Source organism: Polyodon spathula, chromosome 6 (genome assembly GCF_017654505.1).
Source record: "Polyodon spathula isolate WHYD16114869_AA chromosome 6, ASM1765450v1, whole genome shotgun sequence".
NCBI classification, from domain to species: domain Eukaryota; kingdom Metazoa; phylum Chordata; class Actinopteri; order Acipenseriformes; family Polyodontidae; genus Polyodon; species Polyodon spathula.
In genome coordinates, this window is record NC_054539.1 from 76,319,609 (window position 1) to 76,335,071 (window position 15,463).

General features: G+C 41.6%; 1 protein-coding gene across 7 annotated transcripts in view; it reads left to right on the top strand.

The window, feature by feature from the left end:
- LOC121317647 (AT-rich interactive domain-containing protein 1B-like) overlaps nucleotides 1–15,463 on the top strand; it is a 233,649-nt gene that overhangs the window by 38,230 nt on the left and 179,956 nt on the right. For 5 of the 7 annotated variants that reach the window (XM_041253804.1, XM_041253806.1, XM_041253809.1 and 2 more), the window contains one exon: nucleotides 90–440. The exons of the other annotated variants lie outside the window; for them this stretch is intronic. In XM_041253804.1, coding sequence (XP_041109738.1) covers nucleotides 90–440 — 351 coding nt within the window. The remainder of the gene's footprint in view (nucleotides 1–89; nucleotides 441–15,463) is intronic. 7 annotated transcript variants of the gene reach the window in all.

Consider the following 15,463-nt stretch of genomic DNA (forward strand, 5'->3'; position numbering starts at 1 on the left):
AACGTGTAATTCTAAACACAGAAAGGTGCTCAAATCTCAGAGACTCTTGTGAGTTTAAGGATTCTGATGCAAGCCTTTTGCTCCTCTAGGGTGTTTCTCATGAAGGCTATGGGAACAGAAGCCAGCTCTCCATGACTCTAGGAAAGCCAAACCACGTGGACAGGAGTCTAGTACAGCAAGAGAAACCGTCCAGGAGTCTAGTACAGCAGGAGAGACCATCCAGGAGTCTAGTACAGCAGGAGAGACCGTCCAGGAGTCTAGCACAGCAGGATAGACCATCCAGGAGTCTAGTACAGCAGGAGAGACCGTCCAGGAGTCTAGTAAAGCAGGAGAGACCGTCCAGGAGTCTAGTACAGCAGGAGAGACCGTCCAGGAGTCTAGTACAGCAGGAGAGACCGTCCAGGTGTCTAGTACAGCAGGAGAGACCGTCCAGCTTGCCTGTAAGTACAAAACAAAAAGGCTTGAGCTGCATTGCATGGGAGCCAAAACCATACCTGTTCCAGCAGTAACAGGTATGGTAACTAGGCCACCTTGGTAACCTTGGGAACTACAGTGGACCTGTGTCAATGTTTGTACAATGTAATATATTGATATCCCTGCTACATGCGTGGGGGTTTTCGGAGTGACCTGTTAAGTCAGTGTAGTGCACATGAGAAGAACGTTTGGTCATAGCTATCTTGTCAGCGGATCAGATTTTCACCTGTTTCAATGGGCAATTCAAAATAATGTAAATGATAGTTTTCTATCTAGTAACTTTGGCACGTCTTTTTTAATTACCTGCATTTCTTTCCCAACAAAGTGCAACAGTACCCATGATGACAGGGTGTAGGACCCCAGAGATATCTGACTATTCATTAATGATAACCTCATCCATTCATAGAATGTGTTAGTTTGTTTTCCACAATGCCCTGTCGAGTATCACTTTTTCCATGCAAACAGTACTACTTTGTGCAGCCTTGGTTGCAGATACAGCCTGTGCCAACTTGGGTTGTGCTATCTGCCCTCTATTAGTCTTCTAGTGTCTGCAGACGAATGCACGCACGCATGCACACACGCAAGAATAACTGAAGCTAACTGGGTGGTGACCGTGTCACTATAGTAGTTGGAGAGAGCAAAGTGTGCAGCCAGACCAAGCAACACTGAATGGTCTTTTGCCACAATGGAAAAAGTTGTGGTGAAGCAATGTGAGAGACTGGGCATATCACTTACTGCACTGCCATTGCCTCTGCCCCCTGCTATTCACGCCAGCTGCTTTTCAGCTGTCCTCGGTTTCCTGCACTGGCATGAAAGATGAGGAGGAAGCCAGAGTAATAAGCTGATTGGCATTCAATTGGACCGTCAGTTTCCACTGCACTCTACATTGGCAACTTGCAAGACTGTAGTCCCCTTGGCTTCAAGTTTTCATCAGCCTTGTTGACCATGCAAAAATGAACTGAAACTGGTATTTAAAATAAGTAAGTCTATTTTTATTCAAATCAAATAAGTTGACTTTGTGTTCAACAGCCTTCTGTTTCAGAGGGCAGGCCTTGCATATTTACTGGCCTGGTTCTTTCATTATAATAATGAGCATATTAAACCACTACAGCTCTGTTTGACTGCACTGGCTACATGAGATAAGATTTTGCTACACTAAGCATCAAGCTGAATGGATTCTTTTTTTTTTGCTCACTGTAGAAGATGAAAATCATTAAGAAGGTTGTCTTGAAGTGTAATTAAAGATATTTTGTTAGGTCGAGCATAACAGACAAGGTGTACACAGGGAATTTCAGAGCTGGATTTAGTTAATGAAATAATGTAGTTTCATTAGACTATGACATTGGCGCTGAGCCTTTGAGATAGAAGACTGGCAAGGCCTCCATCTAGCCCTGATCTGTATTGTGCTTCAGACCTGGCCATGAACAGAGTTTCATGAACTGTAATTGTATAATTGTATTGCACTGGTGCTTGTTCCTCTTCTAAAATACACCTGAAGTCTAGCATGAATTTGCTTTTGTTTGAATCTGACTTGTTTTTAATCATAGCCATTCCCTAGGGACTATATTTTTGGCAGATTTCCAGCTGGTAAAGTGCTTAGGTTGGTTTTAATCAGACTATTGTTGTTTTTTATTTTATTTTATTGGCTCTGACTGAAACCAGTGGCTGCACTGCATGTGGAACCTGATTGGCTGACATAGGGAAGCCACCTTGGTAACCACGTGGCATCAGTTCTATGTGAGCATGTTAACAATCATTTTCTAAGTGTTATTGCACATTTTCATGCTCAGCTGACTTTTAGGAATGCCATGACGAATCCACACATGCAAAACTGTAGGTCATACCCTGTAAAGAAATCGGATACGTTTTAGTCCAGTTGGATGGGACAACCCAGCGAAATGTTTTGTGTATGTTACCGAGTGATGTGTTACGTGTGGGTAGTCACTGGAAAATACTGACACAGACACAGAGCATTGGTGTTGATACGCCTCTCAGGCGCGCAGATTTAATTTCAGTACAGTGCTGACACCAGGTTACCAGCAATGGTAACCCTAGTGTCACATTTAATAAAGAAATCAAAACAAAACAAAGCTAAAAATAAAAGTTTGTCACACAAAATGACGAGTGCTAGTCCCACTAAAACGAACGTCCTGCTCCAGGAACCTACTACTCTACAGTACCCCTCTCTGTACTGTTTTGGCATCCACATCTCCTAAGCTGACCTACTTCTGTTGTGTTGCTTCTGAAGTCCCGCCTCCCAGCGACTCTGGGCCAATCCGATGGTGTAGGACCTGCAGAGCGGACGCTCCCCTCTTGGATGTCCACAAACACTCCGCGCCCGTCTGCGTGTCAGTGGCAGTGCAATCACCCTGAGCTGTAGCACAGCCGCTTCCTGAGCTCTGCGCAGCATCCCCAGACACGCCCCCTAGCCAATCCGGACCACCCGCTCAGCTAGCTCAGGGCGAGCCTCCCGCTCAGCTGGTTGCTTAGCAACGCATCTCCGGCTGCATGTGGCAGCTGATTTCTCCCAGGCACACACACTTGCGCAGCGACCCTGCTCGCTGTCACATAGTGTCATTGAGTTTCTGGGTATTCTAGCATGTCAAAGGGGAATAAGCTTCTGCTCTGTCATTTACAATAGATTTTCTTCTATGACATGACTGAAAAAAACGTCAGTACCAAACAAAAGTAAACAGTCCTAAATATCTTCTCTGTGGGTCTGTGTTCACAAAGCTTAAACACACGAAAGAATGTTTATTTCAGCGTCTGTATTTTATTTAATTCCATTTCAGTCACATTCTAAATTAGCAGCTTTTTGGTATTCTATAACAATATTTCAATATTTTCCACAAAAGCCCTAAACTTTGAAGAAATGAAGTAGACCATCCTTAGCAGCCTAATTACTGTCCTGCAGTGTAAAGATAGAAGAGCATGGTGCTGTTATCAGTTCAACCACTGAAGACTAAGCCAGCCAACACTGTAGTGAGGCAGTGCTGTATATCGTGTATTGTCCATCTGATTTTGCTTTTTCTGAAATACGTGAACAATTATGTTTTCCTTCTTGGGTCACGACATTTGAGATGAAAATTGTTAGTGTTCAGTGAGAAGGATTGTCGCGTCCCCAAGCCCTCGGTCTTCACTGAATAACACTCCTCCCCTCTAGCTTTGGCAGCATGTCATGCTTGCATTCTCTTTTAAAACCGCTTACTGTTATTTAAGAGCTGGACAGCTCAATGCCCCACTCAACTTAATCCTGAGAACAGAGGACACAGCAATGCTTAAAGCTGGAACCCTTATCGCTGGTCAGTCATTTAAAAAGCCAAGGGAATTCCAAAACAAAATTCAAGTTTACAGGTTTACACTGCCAAGCAGCCTCCTACCTCAAAACTTTTTTTTTTGTTGTTGTTGTTTTTACAGTAAATCAGAAATGCACAGTCATTTTTTTATAAGGAAACAAACTACACTTTAAATCTGTGTACAGAGTGAACTTTATGGCAAATCTTGGATACCACCACATCTGTTAAAAATGTTTTAATGGCATTATTGCTGTTTCTGAAAAGATATTACACAGCAAACAAGGCTGACTACCAAGATACTGCTCTGTAATTAGAAAAACGGCAGACAAGACCTTCATTTTTATAAAAAAAATACATAGAAATCTATTTGATGTGGAGTGTTTTGTGAGGGTTCTGGTCTGCTGTTTTGGCCCAATATCAAATGCAGTGTCAGATTCCAGTGTATTTAGCTGGAGTCTTTGAAGAACGCAGACCTGTATATTCTGAGAAAGAGATTGATAAGAGTGCTATTGCTGTAAAGGAAAAAATTGCTCCATTCCAGACTGCAGAATGGCAGACTGATCCTAGCTGTTAAATCTGTGCTGACAGTACAATGTCTGTGAATACAGCCAGAGCTGTTCAAGCATATTACGTTTCTTAGGCAGTTTGGGTTGGGTGAGAGAAGCTGCTTGTACGGACAGGCCACTTGCAGTTGATTTGAATCTGCTGTTACAGTGAACACTGAGGTGTGTGAAGAGAGGAACACTGAGGTGTGTGAAGAGAGGAACACAGAGGTGTCTGAAGAGAGGAACACTGAGGTGTGTGAAGAGAGGAGCACTGAGGTGTGTGAAGAGAGGAACACAGGTGTGTGAAGAGAGGAGCACTGAGGTGTGTGAAGAGAGGAACACAGAGGTGTCTGAAGAGAGGAACACTGAGGTGTGTGAAGAGAGGAGCACTGAGGTGTGTGAAGAGAGGAACACAGGTGTGTGAAGAGAGGAGCACTGAGGTGTGTGAAGAGAGGAGCACTGAGGTGTGTGAAGAGAGGAGCACTGAGGTGTGTGAAGAGAGGAACACTGAGGTGTGTGAAGAGAGGAACACTGAGGTGTGTGAAGAGAGGAGCACTGAGGTGTCTGAAGAGAGGAGCACTGAGGTGTCTGAAGAGAGGAGCACCGAGGTGTCTGAAGAGAGGAACACCGAGGTGTCTGAAGAGAGGAGCACCGAGGTGTGTGAAGAGAGGAGCACCGAGGTGTCTGAAGAGAGGAGCACCGAGGTGTGTGAAGAGAGGAACACCGAGGTGTGTGAAGAGAGGAGCACCGAGGTGTGTGAAGAGAGGAGCACCGAGGTGTGTGAAGAGAGGAGCACCGAGGTGTGTGAAGAGAGGAACACTGAGGTGTGTGAAGAGAGGAGCACTGAGGTGTGTGAAGAGAGGAACACTGAGGTGTGTGAAGAGAGGAGCACTGAGGTGTGTGAAGAGAGGAGCACTGAGGTGTGTGAAGAGAGGAGCACTGAGGTGTGAAGAGAGGAGCACTGAGGTGTGAAGAGAGGAGCACTGAGGTGTGTGAAGAGAGGAACACTGAGGTGTGTGAAGAGAGGAGCACTGAGGTGTGTGAAGAGAGGAACACTGAGGTGTGTGAAGAGAGGAGCACTGAGGTGTGTGAAGAGAGGAGCACTGAGGTGTGGGAATAGAGAAAATGAAGTGATGACAGCAATACTTCAGGTTAAAGGTTTCAGATTTCAAGTATGCTGAAATAGTGTACTGATTCTGCAATGGTATATTGTTCTCCACTGTAAGCACTACAAAAGGCAAATTGTTCAGAATTACTTAACTGAGCACTGTTGGAAAGGCATCTTTGATCTTCCATTGTGTGTGTGTGTGTGTGTGTGTATATGTGTGTGTATATGTGTGTATGTGTGTGTTGCAATTTGGTTTAGATGGGATGGGTTCTGGAAAATTCCGCAAAAATTTTGCAGTGAGTACGCGATTACGCAGTGACTTGTGTAAATACGTTGAACGCTTGAAGGTCTCCTGTGGTTTTTATAATTTGTGTTTAGGAATTAAAAAAAAACAAAAAAACATTGACTCGTATTTTAAATTATGTATTTAACATTTAATCACAATGTGATGTGATTTAATTCATTTTCTTTTCATTTAGAAAGAAAAAGGTCTGAGTAAGGCCATCTCAAATGCCTCTCATTTAATTGGGACAGCCGCTTATTCAAGATATTTTTACTTCTCCCGATAAAGCAGCATTGACTGTATACAAAAACACTGCATAAAGAAGTGACTTGTGTTGGGTTAAACAGACACCTTGGGGAGAGGGAGCAGCGGCACTCCTGCACAGTTCATTGTTAACAGAACATCAAGAAAGTAACTTCAGGAGCCAGCAGTGTAGCAGCTGTTTTTGGCCAGGCTAGAGAGTGACCTGAGCTTTGGGACCTCAGTTGGTTTTCATTTGAAACTAGTTTACATAAAGACAGCCTTGTCACGGGAAGCTTGAATATGTTTTCTGTTCAAATTGAAGTAAACAACAAATTGAGGATGAATGGAATGATAGAGAAACAAACCAAGGGTATGGGACGTGCTTATAGATATGCATGTAATGCATTTATAAACAGAAAGCAATTCATTTAGAACAACCTACTAATGATCAGACTTCAAATCCTGCATTTCAGTGTTTTTTAAACATATTGTAATGCTATGAAAAAAACAATATGCGCAATGCATTTATCAGGTCTAAAACCTATTAATCTGTGTTACTGCTGGCGTTCTTTAATGCATTGCATACTTAAATGAGCCAAGGCTGTGCATCACATAAATAAGCTTTAAGTAAATTAATAGGACCCAGCCCAGCAGCTCTGTGTGTCTGTCAGGCACTCTGTGAAAATGCACAGTGTTCTAAAGCATCATAGTATAGATAGATGTTCTAAAGCATATATATATATATGTATGTTGCACTGTGTTTTAAAGCATCTATATATAGATGTTGCACTGTGTTATAAAGCATCTATATATAGATGTTGCATGTTGTTCTAAAGCTTCATAGTATAGATGGATGTTGCAAAGCTTCTTGCTTCCCTGTTTGATTGAAAGGGAATGCCCAGGACCACACAATGCAGTGGTCTGGTCCGACTCGTACCCTTCCTGGATATTTTTATCATTTCTCATCGGCTGTGCACCTTTTACCTGAGTGGTCTAGAACCATGAGTTTGTATAGCTTAATCCCATACTGGCCAAAATCAAACCAACACTGTGAACCAATGAGTGGACCCAGTGGAGCGCTCACAGAGTTTGTATAGCTTAATCCCATACTGGCCAAAATCAAACCAACACTGTCCAGTACAAATTATAAATAAAATAAATAAATAAATAATAAAATTATACCTTATACAAATGCAACTTGTGCTGTGAGAGGATAATTCAATTAAAAAAAAAAAAAAAAAAAACACAAATAACTTGTAAAGGCAAGTCATTTATCAATTTAGAGCTATACAGTGTAAATCACCCCCCCCCTCCAAACCCCTAGTAATCATTGTGAAATCCTAGAGAGATATGGGGAGAGTGAAAAAAAATATGTAACCTAATAAATAATAATAACTAATAACTTAGCGGTTTGTAAATTACTTCTTTCATTAGAAATGCGTGTAGCAAAGGAGAAGCCATACTAATGGGGGATTTCAACTACCCCCATATAAAATGGGAAAACCCGGTGGGGAGCACGAAGCATGAAATTGAAATGGTGGAAATGACAAATGACTGCTTCCTAACACAATTTGTCAAGGCACCGACTAGAGGGGAGGCATGCCTTGATTTAGTCTTTTCAAATAACGAAGACAGAATAACTAAAACAGAGGTCAGAGAACCACTGCCAAACTCAGACCACAACATGGTCTCATTTGAAGTGTTTTTTAAAACCCCAAAAGTAATGACTAAAGCTAAGGTTTACAATTTTATAAAAGCAAAGTATGAAGGTATGAAACAGAGACTAACAGAAGGAGACTGGAGCAAAATAGAGAAAACACCCACAGAAGAAGGATGGTTGTTCTTCAAAAATGTAGTACTAGAGGCGCAAAACAATTACATCCCTAAAGTAGACAAATCTAAATGTAAAACTAAATTGCCAAAATGGTTTAATAGATCAATTAAAAAATATATTCAGCGAAAAAAGGCACTTTACAGAGCATTAAAAAAGGGCCAAAAAGAAAGTACACAGAAAGAGTACACGGAACTGCAAACGCAAGTCAAAAAGGAAGTTAGAAAGGCCAAGAGAGAAATAGAAATGAACATTGCTAAGGGAGCTAAAACCAATTCCAAAATGTTTTTCCAATATTACAACAGCAAGGGAACATTCAAAGAGGCGATTAAATGTTTAAGAGATACAAATGGCAAAATCATAAATGAAGAAAAAAAATAGCAAATATATTAAATGATTACTTTTCACAAGTTTTTACAAAGGAAGATACTGACAACATGCCCCACATGTCATCCAGTTCCTATCCAGTTTTAAATAACTTTAGCATAACTTGAGGCAGAAGTGTTAAAGGGACTAGGAGCTCTTAAAATAAACAAATCCCCTGGGTCGGATGAGATCATCCCAGTAGTACTCAAAGAAATGAAAGAAGTAATTTACAAACCGGTAACCAAGATCATGCAGCAGTCTCTTGACACAGGGGTGGTACCGACAGACTGGAAAATTGCAAACGTAATACCGATCCACAAAAAGGGAAACAAAACTGAACCAGGTAACTACAGACCAGTAAGCCTGACTTCTATTATATGCAAACTTATGGAAACTATAATAAGATCCAAAATGGAAAATTACCTATATGGTAACAGGGTCCTGGGAGACAGTCAACATGGTTTTAGGAAAGGGAGATCGTGTCTAACTAACTTTCTTGATTTTTTTGAGGATGCAACATCGATAATGGATAATTGCAAAGCATATGACATGGTTTATTTAGATTTCCAGAAAGCTTTTGACAAAGTCCCGCACAAAAGATTAATTCTCAAACTGAACGCAGTTGGGATTCAAGGAAACACATGTACATGGATTAGGGAGTGGTTAACATGTAGAAAACAGAAAGTACTGATTAGAGGAAAAACCTCAGAATGGAGTGTGGTAACCAGCGGTGTACCACAGGGATCAGTATTAGGTCCTCTGCTATTCCTAATCTACATTAATGATTTAGATTCTGGTATAGTAAGCAAACTTGTTAAATTTGCAGACGACACAAAAGTAGGCGTGGCAAACACTGTTGTAGCAGCAAAGGTCATTCAAAATGATCTGGACAAGATTCAGAATTGGGCAGACACATGGCAAATGACATTTAATCGAGAAAAGTGTAAGGTACTGCACGCAGGAAATAAAAATGTACATTATAAATATCATATGGGAGATACTGAAATTGGAGAAGGAATCTATGAAAAAGACCTAGGAGTTTTTGTTGACAATGTGGGGAAGCTATAAAAAAGACTAACAAGATGCTCGGATACATTGTGAAAAGTGTTGAATTTAAATCAAGGGAAGTAATGTTAAAACTGTACAATGCACTAGTAAGACCTCATCTTGAATATTGTGTGCAGTTCTGGTCACCTCGCTATAAAAAAGATATTGCTGCTCTAGAAAGAGTGCAAAGAAGAGCGACCAGAATTATCCCAGGTTTAAAAGGCATGTCAATTGCAGACAGGATAAAATAATTGAATCTGTTCAGTCTTGAACAAAGAAGACTACGTGGCGACCTAATTCAAGCATTCAAAATTCTAAAAGGTATTGACAGTGTCGACGCAAGGGACTTTTTCAGCCTGAAAAAAGAAACAAGGACCAGGGGTCACAAATGGAGATTAGACAAAGGGGCATTCAGAACAGAAAATAGGAGGCACTTTTTTACACAGAGAATTGTGAGGGTCTGGAATCAACTCCCCAGTAATGTTGTTGAAGCTGACACCCTGGGATCCTTCAAGAAGCTGCTTGATGAGATTCTGGGATCAATAAGCTACTAACAACCAAACGAGCAAGATGGGCCGAATGGCCTCCTCTCGTTTGTAAACTTTCTTATGTTCTTATGTAAATAAATACTAATCAAAATAGCTTTTTCCAAAAAAAAAAAAATCAAAAAGAATAAAAAATAAAGGAATCACAATGTAGAACAGGATCTGAAATATACAATGAGATTGAAAAATGTGTCAATTATGAACGTTTTTTTTTTTGACGAGTCACAGCAGAATTCTAAAAAGAAGAAAAATGAGGTAAAAAAGATGATATCCTATACAATTATATGTCTTGTGAGGGGAGAGGAGATAATTCAATTAAAAAAAAAAAACACACACACACACAATGTCAAAGCCAAGTCGTTTTCACAATTGCAATACAATATATGTTTCCATAATATAAAGGTTTTTATTTTATTTTCATATTTTTTAAATGAAGCAAAAGTAATACATTTAAACCAAGAACTCCTATCAAATCATTTTTAGGATATGGGTGAAAGGAGGAAAAAAAAAAAGATTTATAGTATAAATCAAAAAGCCCCCACCAAAAAAACAGATTTATAGTATAAATCAAAAAGCCCCCCCCAAAAAAACAGATTTATAGTATAAATCAAAAAGCCCTCCCCAAAAAAACAGATTTATAGTATATCAAAAAGCCCCCCCCAAAAAAACAGATTTATAGTATAAATCAAAAAGCCCCCCCCAAAAAAACAGATTTATAGTATAAATCAAAAAGCCCCCACCAAAAAAACAGATTTATAGTATAAATCAAAAAGCCCCCACCAAAAAAACAGATTTATAGTATAAATCAAAAAGCCCCCACCAAAAAAACAGATTTATAGTATAAATCAAAAAGCCCCCCTCCCCCCAAAAAAAGCAAATCGTTGTCATAACATAGAGAGAAGTGCATCACATCAAATATATGTTATCATTGTAATATAATGACATTAAAGGCATCGACAAAATATGTTATGTAAAAACTCTTCGGTGATCGACCCAGAGTGAATAAACGGCAATCAACCATTTTTTTATTTATTTTTTAAATCCGGATGTACCAGACACGTCGTGAATCACAGGAGAGGTTCATTGGAAGTCATGTTCAGGACAGCACCTGGTCTGAAGCGTAGCGGCAGGGCCGAGGGGGGCAGCTGGTTGAATGTGTGTAAGGCTTGGTGTTGCTTGATCCTTAACGTTGATTAGCTTTTCTTTTTTTTCTTGCTCTCAGAAAATGTTATGTCCATGTCCTGTTAGTTTTTATAACTTGCAAGATTGCCGTTGCCTTTTATGAACATTATTGCAGTCCATAGCTTGTGAGAGGTGGGTCTAAAGACAGTTTTATTTTCATGTCATGGCTGCACATCATTAATAGGCCATCTTCTTTTCCAGCTTGTTTCGCAGACAAGGCCCCTTGTCTTGATGAAAAGCTCTTTTAAAATCATTCTCCTGCTCTGCAGAGTAATTAACGAATCAGTACACTGCAGTTGTAAAGACTTGTCTTATTATTATTACATTCCGCCCATAATGCATTTGCTTGTTGCTCATTTTATTGTGTGTTTTCGATGCCCATTAAAACACACAGCACTTTAGTTCTGTCCACAGAGCTACTCGCTTCAGGATCACATTGCCTTATCATCTATATTCATTGTTTTTAGGAGAACAGCAGCAGTGTTCAGGGAGAGGGTAAAATAGTAAAGTTGGTCCCGGTTCAATTCAGAATCTTAGAAAATATTCCACTAATGCAAGGCCTGTTTGTGAAAGCTCTGGCGCCAGTCTGCATTTCTCTTAAGTACCCTCAGTAAGATTTTTCATGAATTTGCTGGGCTGCCATTGCAAATCGTTTTCCAGTTTTACTGCCCATACCAGGATATGGGTTCACCAGTGTTTAAACTATAAAGCCTTATAGCAGTGTTTGTATAGGAGTGACATGGAACACGATATTACCAGGTTTAATGCGATACCTCATAGAGTGCAGTGCTGTCAAGTACCAGTAAGACATGTTTTGTAGATTTAAAGATTTAAAGATTTTTGTAACCATTAAATCTTTAAAAATCAACAGGTATTTGAGAAAGGGTACAACAGTCTAAGACACATAGTGATTGGTGGTTGCTTGCAAAGGCTGCTGGGAGGCAAGACCCTTTTCTTTCACCATCACATTAAATTGTGACACAGAGAGGTGTTTTGAAACAGCTCCCCCTTCCACCAAAAGTATTTGCAGTCTTCATCAATGTAAATTAACAGAATACCGTGCATTGTTTGGGAGGTGGTGGTTTGGAATACAGTACATTAGTTGCAGTGTCATGTAGAATAATTGAGTACCTCCCATACTGCACCCTGGTTCCCCGTTCTTCCTCTGTCATATCTTTCCATCCATTTGTAACCAGTAATAAACATTATTAATATGTATCTTCATTGAAGATGGAAAAGCTGCTTCCCATCATGGTATTTAGATCCAGGAAGCGTCACTGCCAGGGCACTGGATTCTGCTCCTGACGTACCAAGAGGATGTTCAGTAGTCAACGCCCATATTAATGAACACATGTCTAGTGCAGTTATGTCATGGCAGTGGGATTGTTCAGTGGAGGTTTCTAGCAGTGATGCATGTCTAGTGCAGTTATGTCATGGCAGTGGGATTGTTCAGTGGAGGTTTCTAGCAGTGATGCATGTCTAGTGCAGTTATGTCATGGCAGTGGGATTGTTCAGTGGAGGTTTCTAGCAGTGATGCATGTCTAGTGCAGTTATGTCATGGCAGTGGGATTGTTCAATGGAGGTTTCTAGCAGTGATGCATGTCTAGTGCAGTTATGTCATGGCAGTGGGATTGTTCAATGGAGGTTTCTAGCAGTGATGCATGTCTAGTGCAGTTATGTCATGGCAGTGGGATTGTTCAGTGGAGGTTTCTAGCAGTGATGCATGTCTAGTGCAGTTATGTCATGGCAGTGGGATTGTTCAGTGGAGGTTTCTAGCAGTGATGCATGTCTAGTGCAGTTATGTCATGGCAGTGGGATTGTTCAGTGGAGGTTTCTAGCAGTGATGCATGTCTAGTGCAGTTATGTCATGGCAGTGGGATTGTTCAGTGGAGGTTTCTAGCAGTGATGCATGTCTAGTGCAGTTATGTCATGGCAGTGGGATTGTTCAGTGGAGGTTTCTAGCAGTGATGCATGTCTAGTGCAGTTATGTCATGGCAGTGGGATTGTTCAGTGGAGGTTTCTAGCAGTGATGCATGTCTAGTGCAGTTATGTCATGGCAGTGGGATTGTTCAGTGGAGGTTTCTAGCAGTGATGCATGTCTAGTGCAGTTATGTCATGGCAGTGGGATTGTTCAGTGGAGGTTTCTAGCAGTGATGCATGTCTAGTGCAGTTATGTCATGGCAGTGGGATTGTTCAGTGGAGGTTTCTAGCAGTGATGCATGTCTAGTGCAGTTATGTCATGGCAGTGGGATTGTTCAGTGGAGGTTTCTAGCAGTGATGCATGTCTAGTGCAGTTATGTCATGGCAGTGGGATTGTTCAGTGGAGGTTTCTAGCAGTGATGCATGTCTAGTGCAGTTATGTCATGGCAGTGGGATTGTTCAGTGGAGGTTTCTAGCAGTGATGCATGTCTAGTGCAGTTATGTCATGGCAGTGGGATTGTTCAGTGGAGGTTTCTAGCAGTGATGCATGTCTAGTGCAGTTATGTCATGGCAGTGGGATTGTTCAGTGGAGGTTTCTAGCAGTGATGCATGTCTAGTGCAGTTATGTCATGGCAGTGGGATTGTTCAGTGGAGGTTTCTAGCAGTGATGCATGTCTAGTGCAGTTATGTCATGGCAGTGGGATTGTTCAGTGGAGGTTTCTAGCAGTGATGCATGTCTAGTGCAGTTATGTCATGGCAGTGGGATTGTTCAGTGGAGGTTTCTAGCAGTGATGCATGTCTAGTGCAGTTATGTCATGGCAGTGGGATTGTTCAGTGGAGGTTTCTAGCAGTGATGCATGTCTAGTGCAGTTATGTCATGGCAGTGGGATTGTTCAATGGAGGTTTCTAGCAGTGATGCATGTCTAGTGCAGTTATGTCATGGCAGTGGGATTGTTCAGTGGAGGTTTCTAGCAGTGATGCATGTCTAGTGCAGTTATGTCATGGCAGTGGGATTGTTCAGTGGAGGTTTCTAGCAGTGATGCATGTCTAGTGCAGTTATGTCATGGCAGTGGGATTGTTCAGTGGAGGTTTCTAGCAGTGATGCATGTCTAGTGCAGTTATGTCATGGCAGTGGGATTGTTCAGTGGAGGTTTCTAGCAGTGATGCATGTCTAGTGCAGTTATGTCATGGCAGTGGGATTGTTCAGTGGAGGTTTCTAGCAGTGATGCATGTCTAGTGCAGTTATGTCATGGCAGTGGGATTGTTCAGTGGAGGTTTCTAGCAGTGATGCATGTCTAGTGCAGTTATGTCATGGCAGTGGGATTGTTCAGTGGAGGTTTCTAGCAGTGATGCATGTCTAGTGCAGTTATGTCATGGCAGTGGGATTGTTCAGTGGAGGTTTCTAGCAGTGATGCATGTCTAGTGCAGTTATGTCATGGCAGTGGGATTGTTCAGTGGAGGTTTCTAGCAGTGATGCATGTCTAGTGCAGTTATGTCATGGCAGTGGGATTGTTCAGTGGAGGTTTCTAGCAGTGATGCATGTCTAGTGCAGTTATGTCATGGCAGTGGGATTGTTCAGTGGAGGTTTCTAGCAGTGATGCATGTCTAGTGCAGTTATGTCATGGCAGTGGGATTGTTCAGTGGAGGTTTCTAGCAGTGATGCATGTCTAGTGCAGTTATGTCATGGCAGTGGGATTGTTCAGTGGAGGTTTCTAGCAGTGATGCATGTCTAGTGCAGTTATGTCATGGCAGTGGGATTGTTCAGTGGAGGTTTCTAGCAGTGATGCATGTCTAGTGCAGTTATGTCATGGCAGTGGGATTGTTCAGTGGAGGTTTCTAGCAGTGATGCATGTCTAGTGCAGTTATGTCATGGCAGTGGGATTGTTCAGTGGAGGTTTCTAGCAGTGATGCATGTCTAGTGCAGTTATGTCATGGCAGTGGGATTGTTCAGTGGAGGTTTCTAGCAGTGATGCATGTCTAGTGCAGTTATGTCATGGCAGTGGGATTGTTCAGTGGAGGTTTCTAGCAGTGATGCATGTCTAGTGCAGTTATGTCATGGCAGTGGGATTGTTCAGTGGAGGTTTCTAGCAGTGATGCATGTCTAGTGCAGTTATGTCATGGCAGTGGGATTGTTCAGTGGAGGTTTCTAGCAGTGATGCATGTCTAGTGCAGTTATGTCATGGCAGTGGGATTGTTCAGTGGAGGTTTCTAGCAGTGATGCATGTCTAGTGCAGTTATGTCATGGCAGTGGGATTGTTCAGTGGAGGTTTCTAGCAGTGATGCATGTCTAGTGCAGTTATGTCATGGCAGTGGGATTGTTCAGTGGAGGTTTCTAGCAGTGATGCATGTCTAGTGCAGTTATGTCATGGCAGTGGGATTGTTCAGTGGAGGTTTCTAGCAGTGATGCATGTCTAGTGCAGTTATGTCATGGCAGTGGGATTGTTCAGTGGAGGTTCCTAGCAGTGATGCATGTCTAGTGCAGTTATGTCATGGCAGTGGGATTGTTCAGTGGAGGTTTCTAGCAGTGATGCATGTCTAGTGCAGTTATGTCATGGCAGTGGGATTGTTCAGTGGAGGTTCCTAGCAGTGATGCATGTCTAGTGCAGTTATGTCATGGCAGTGG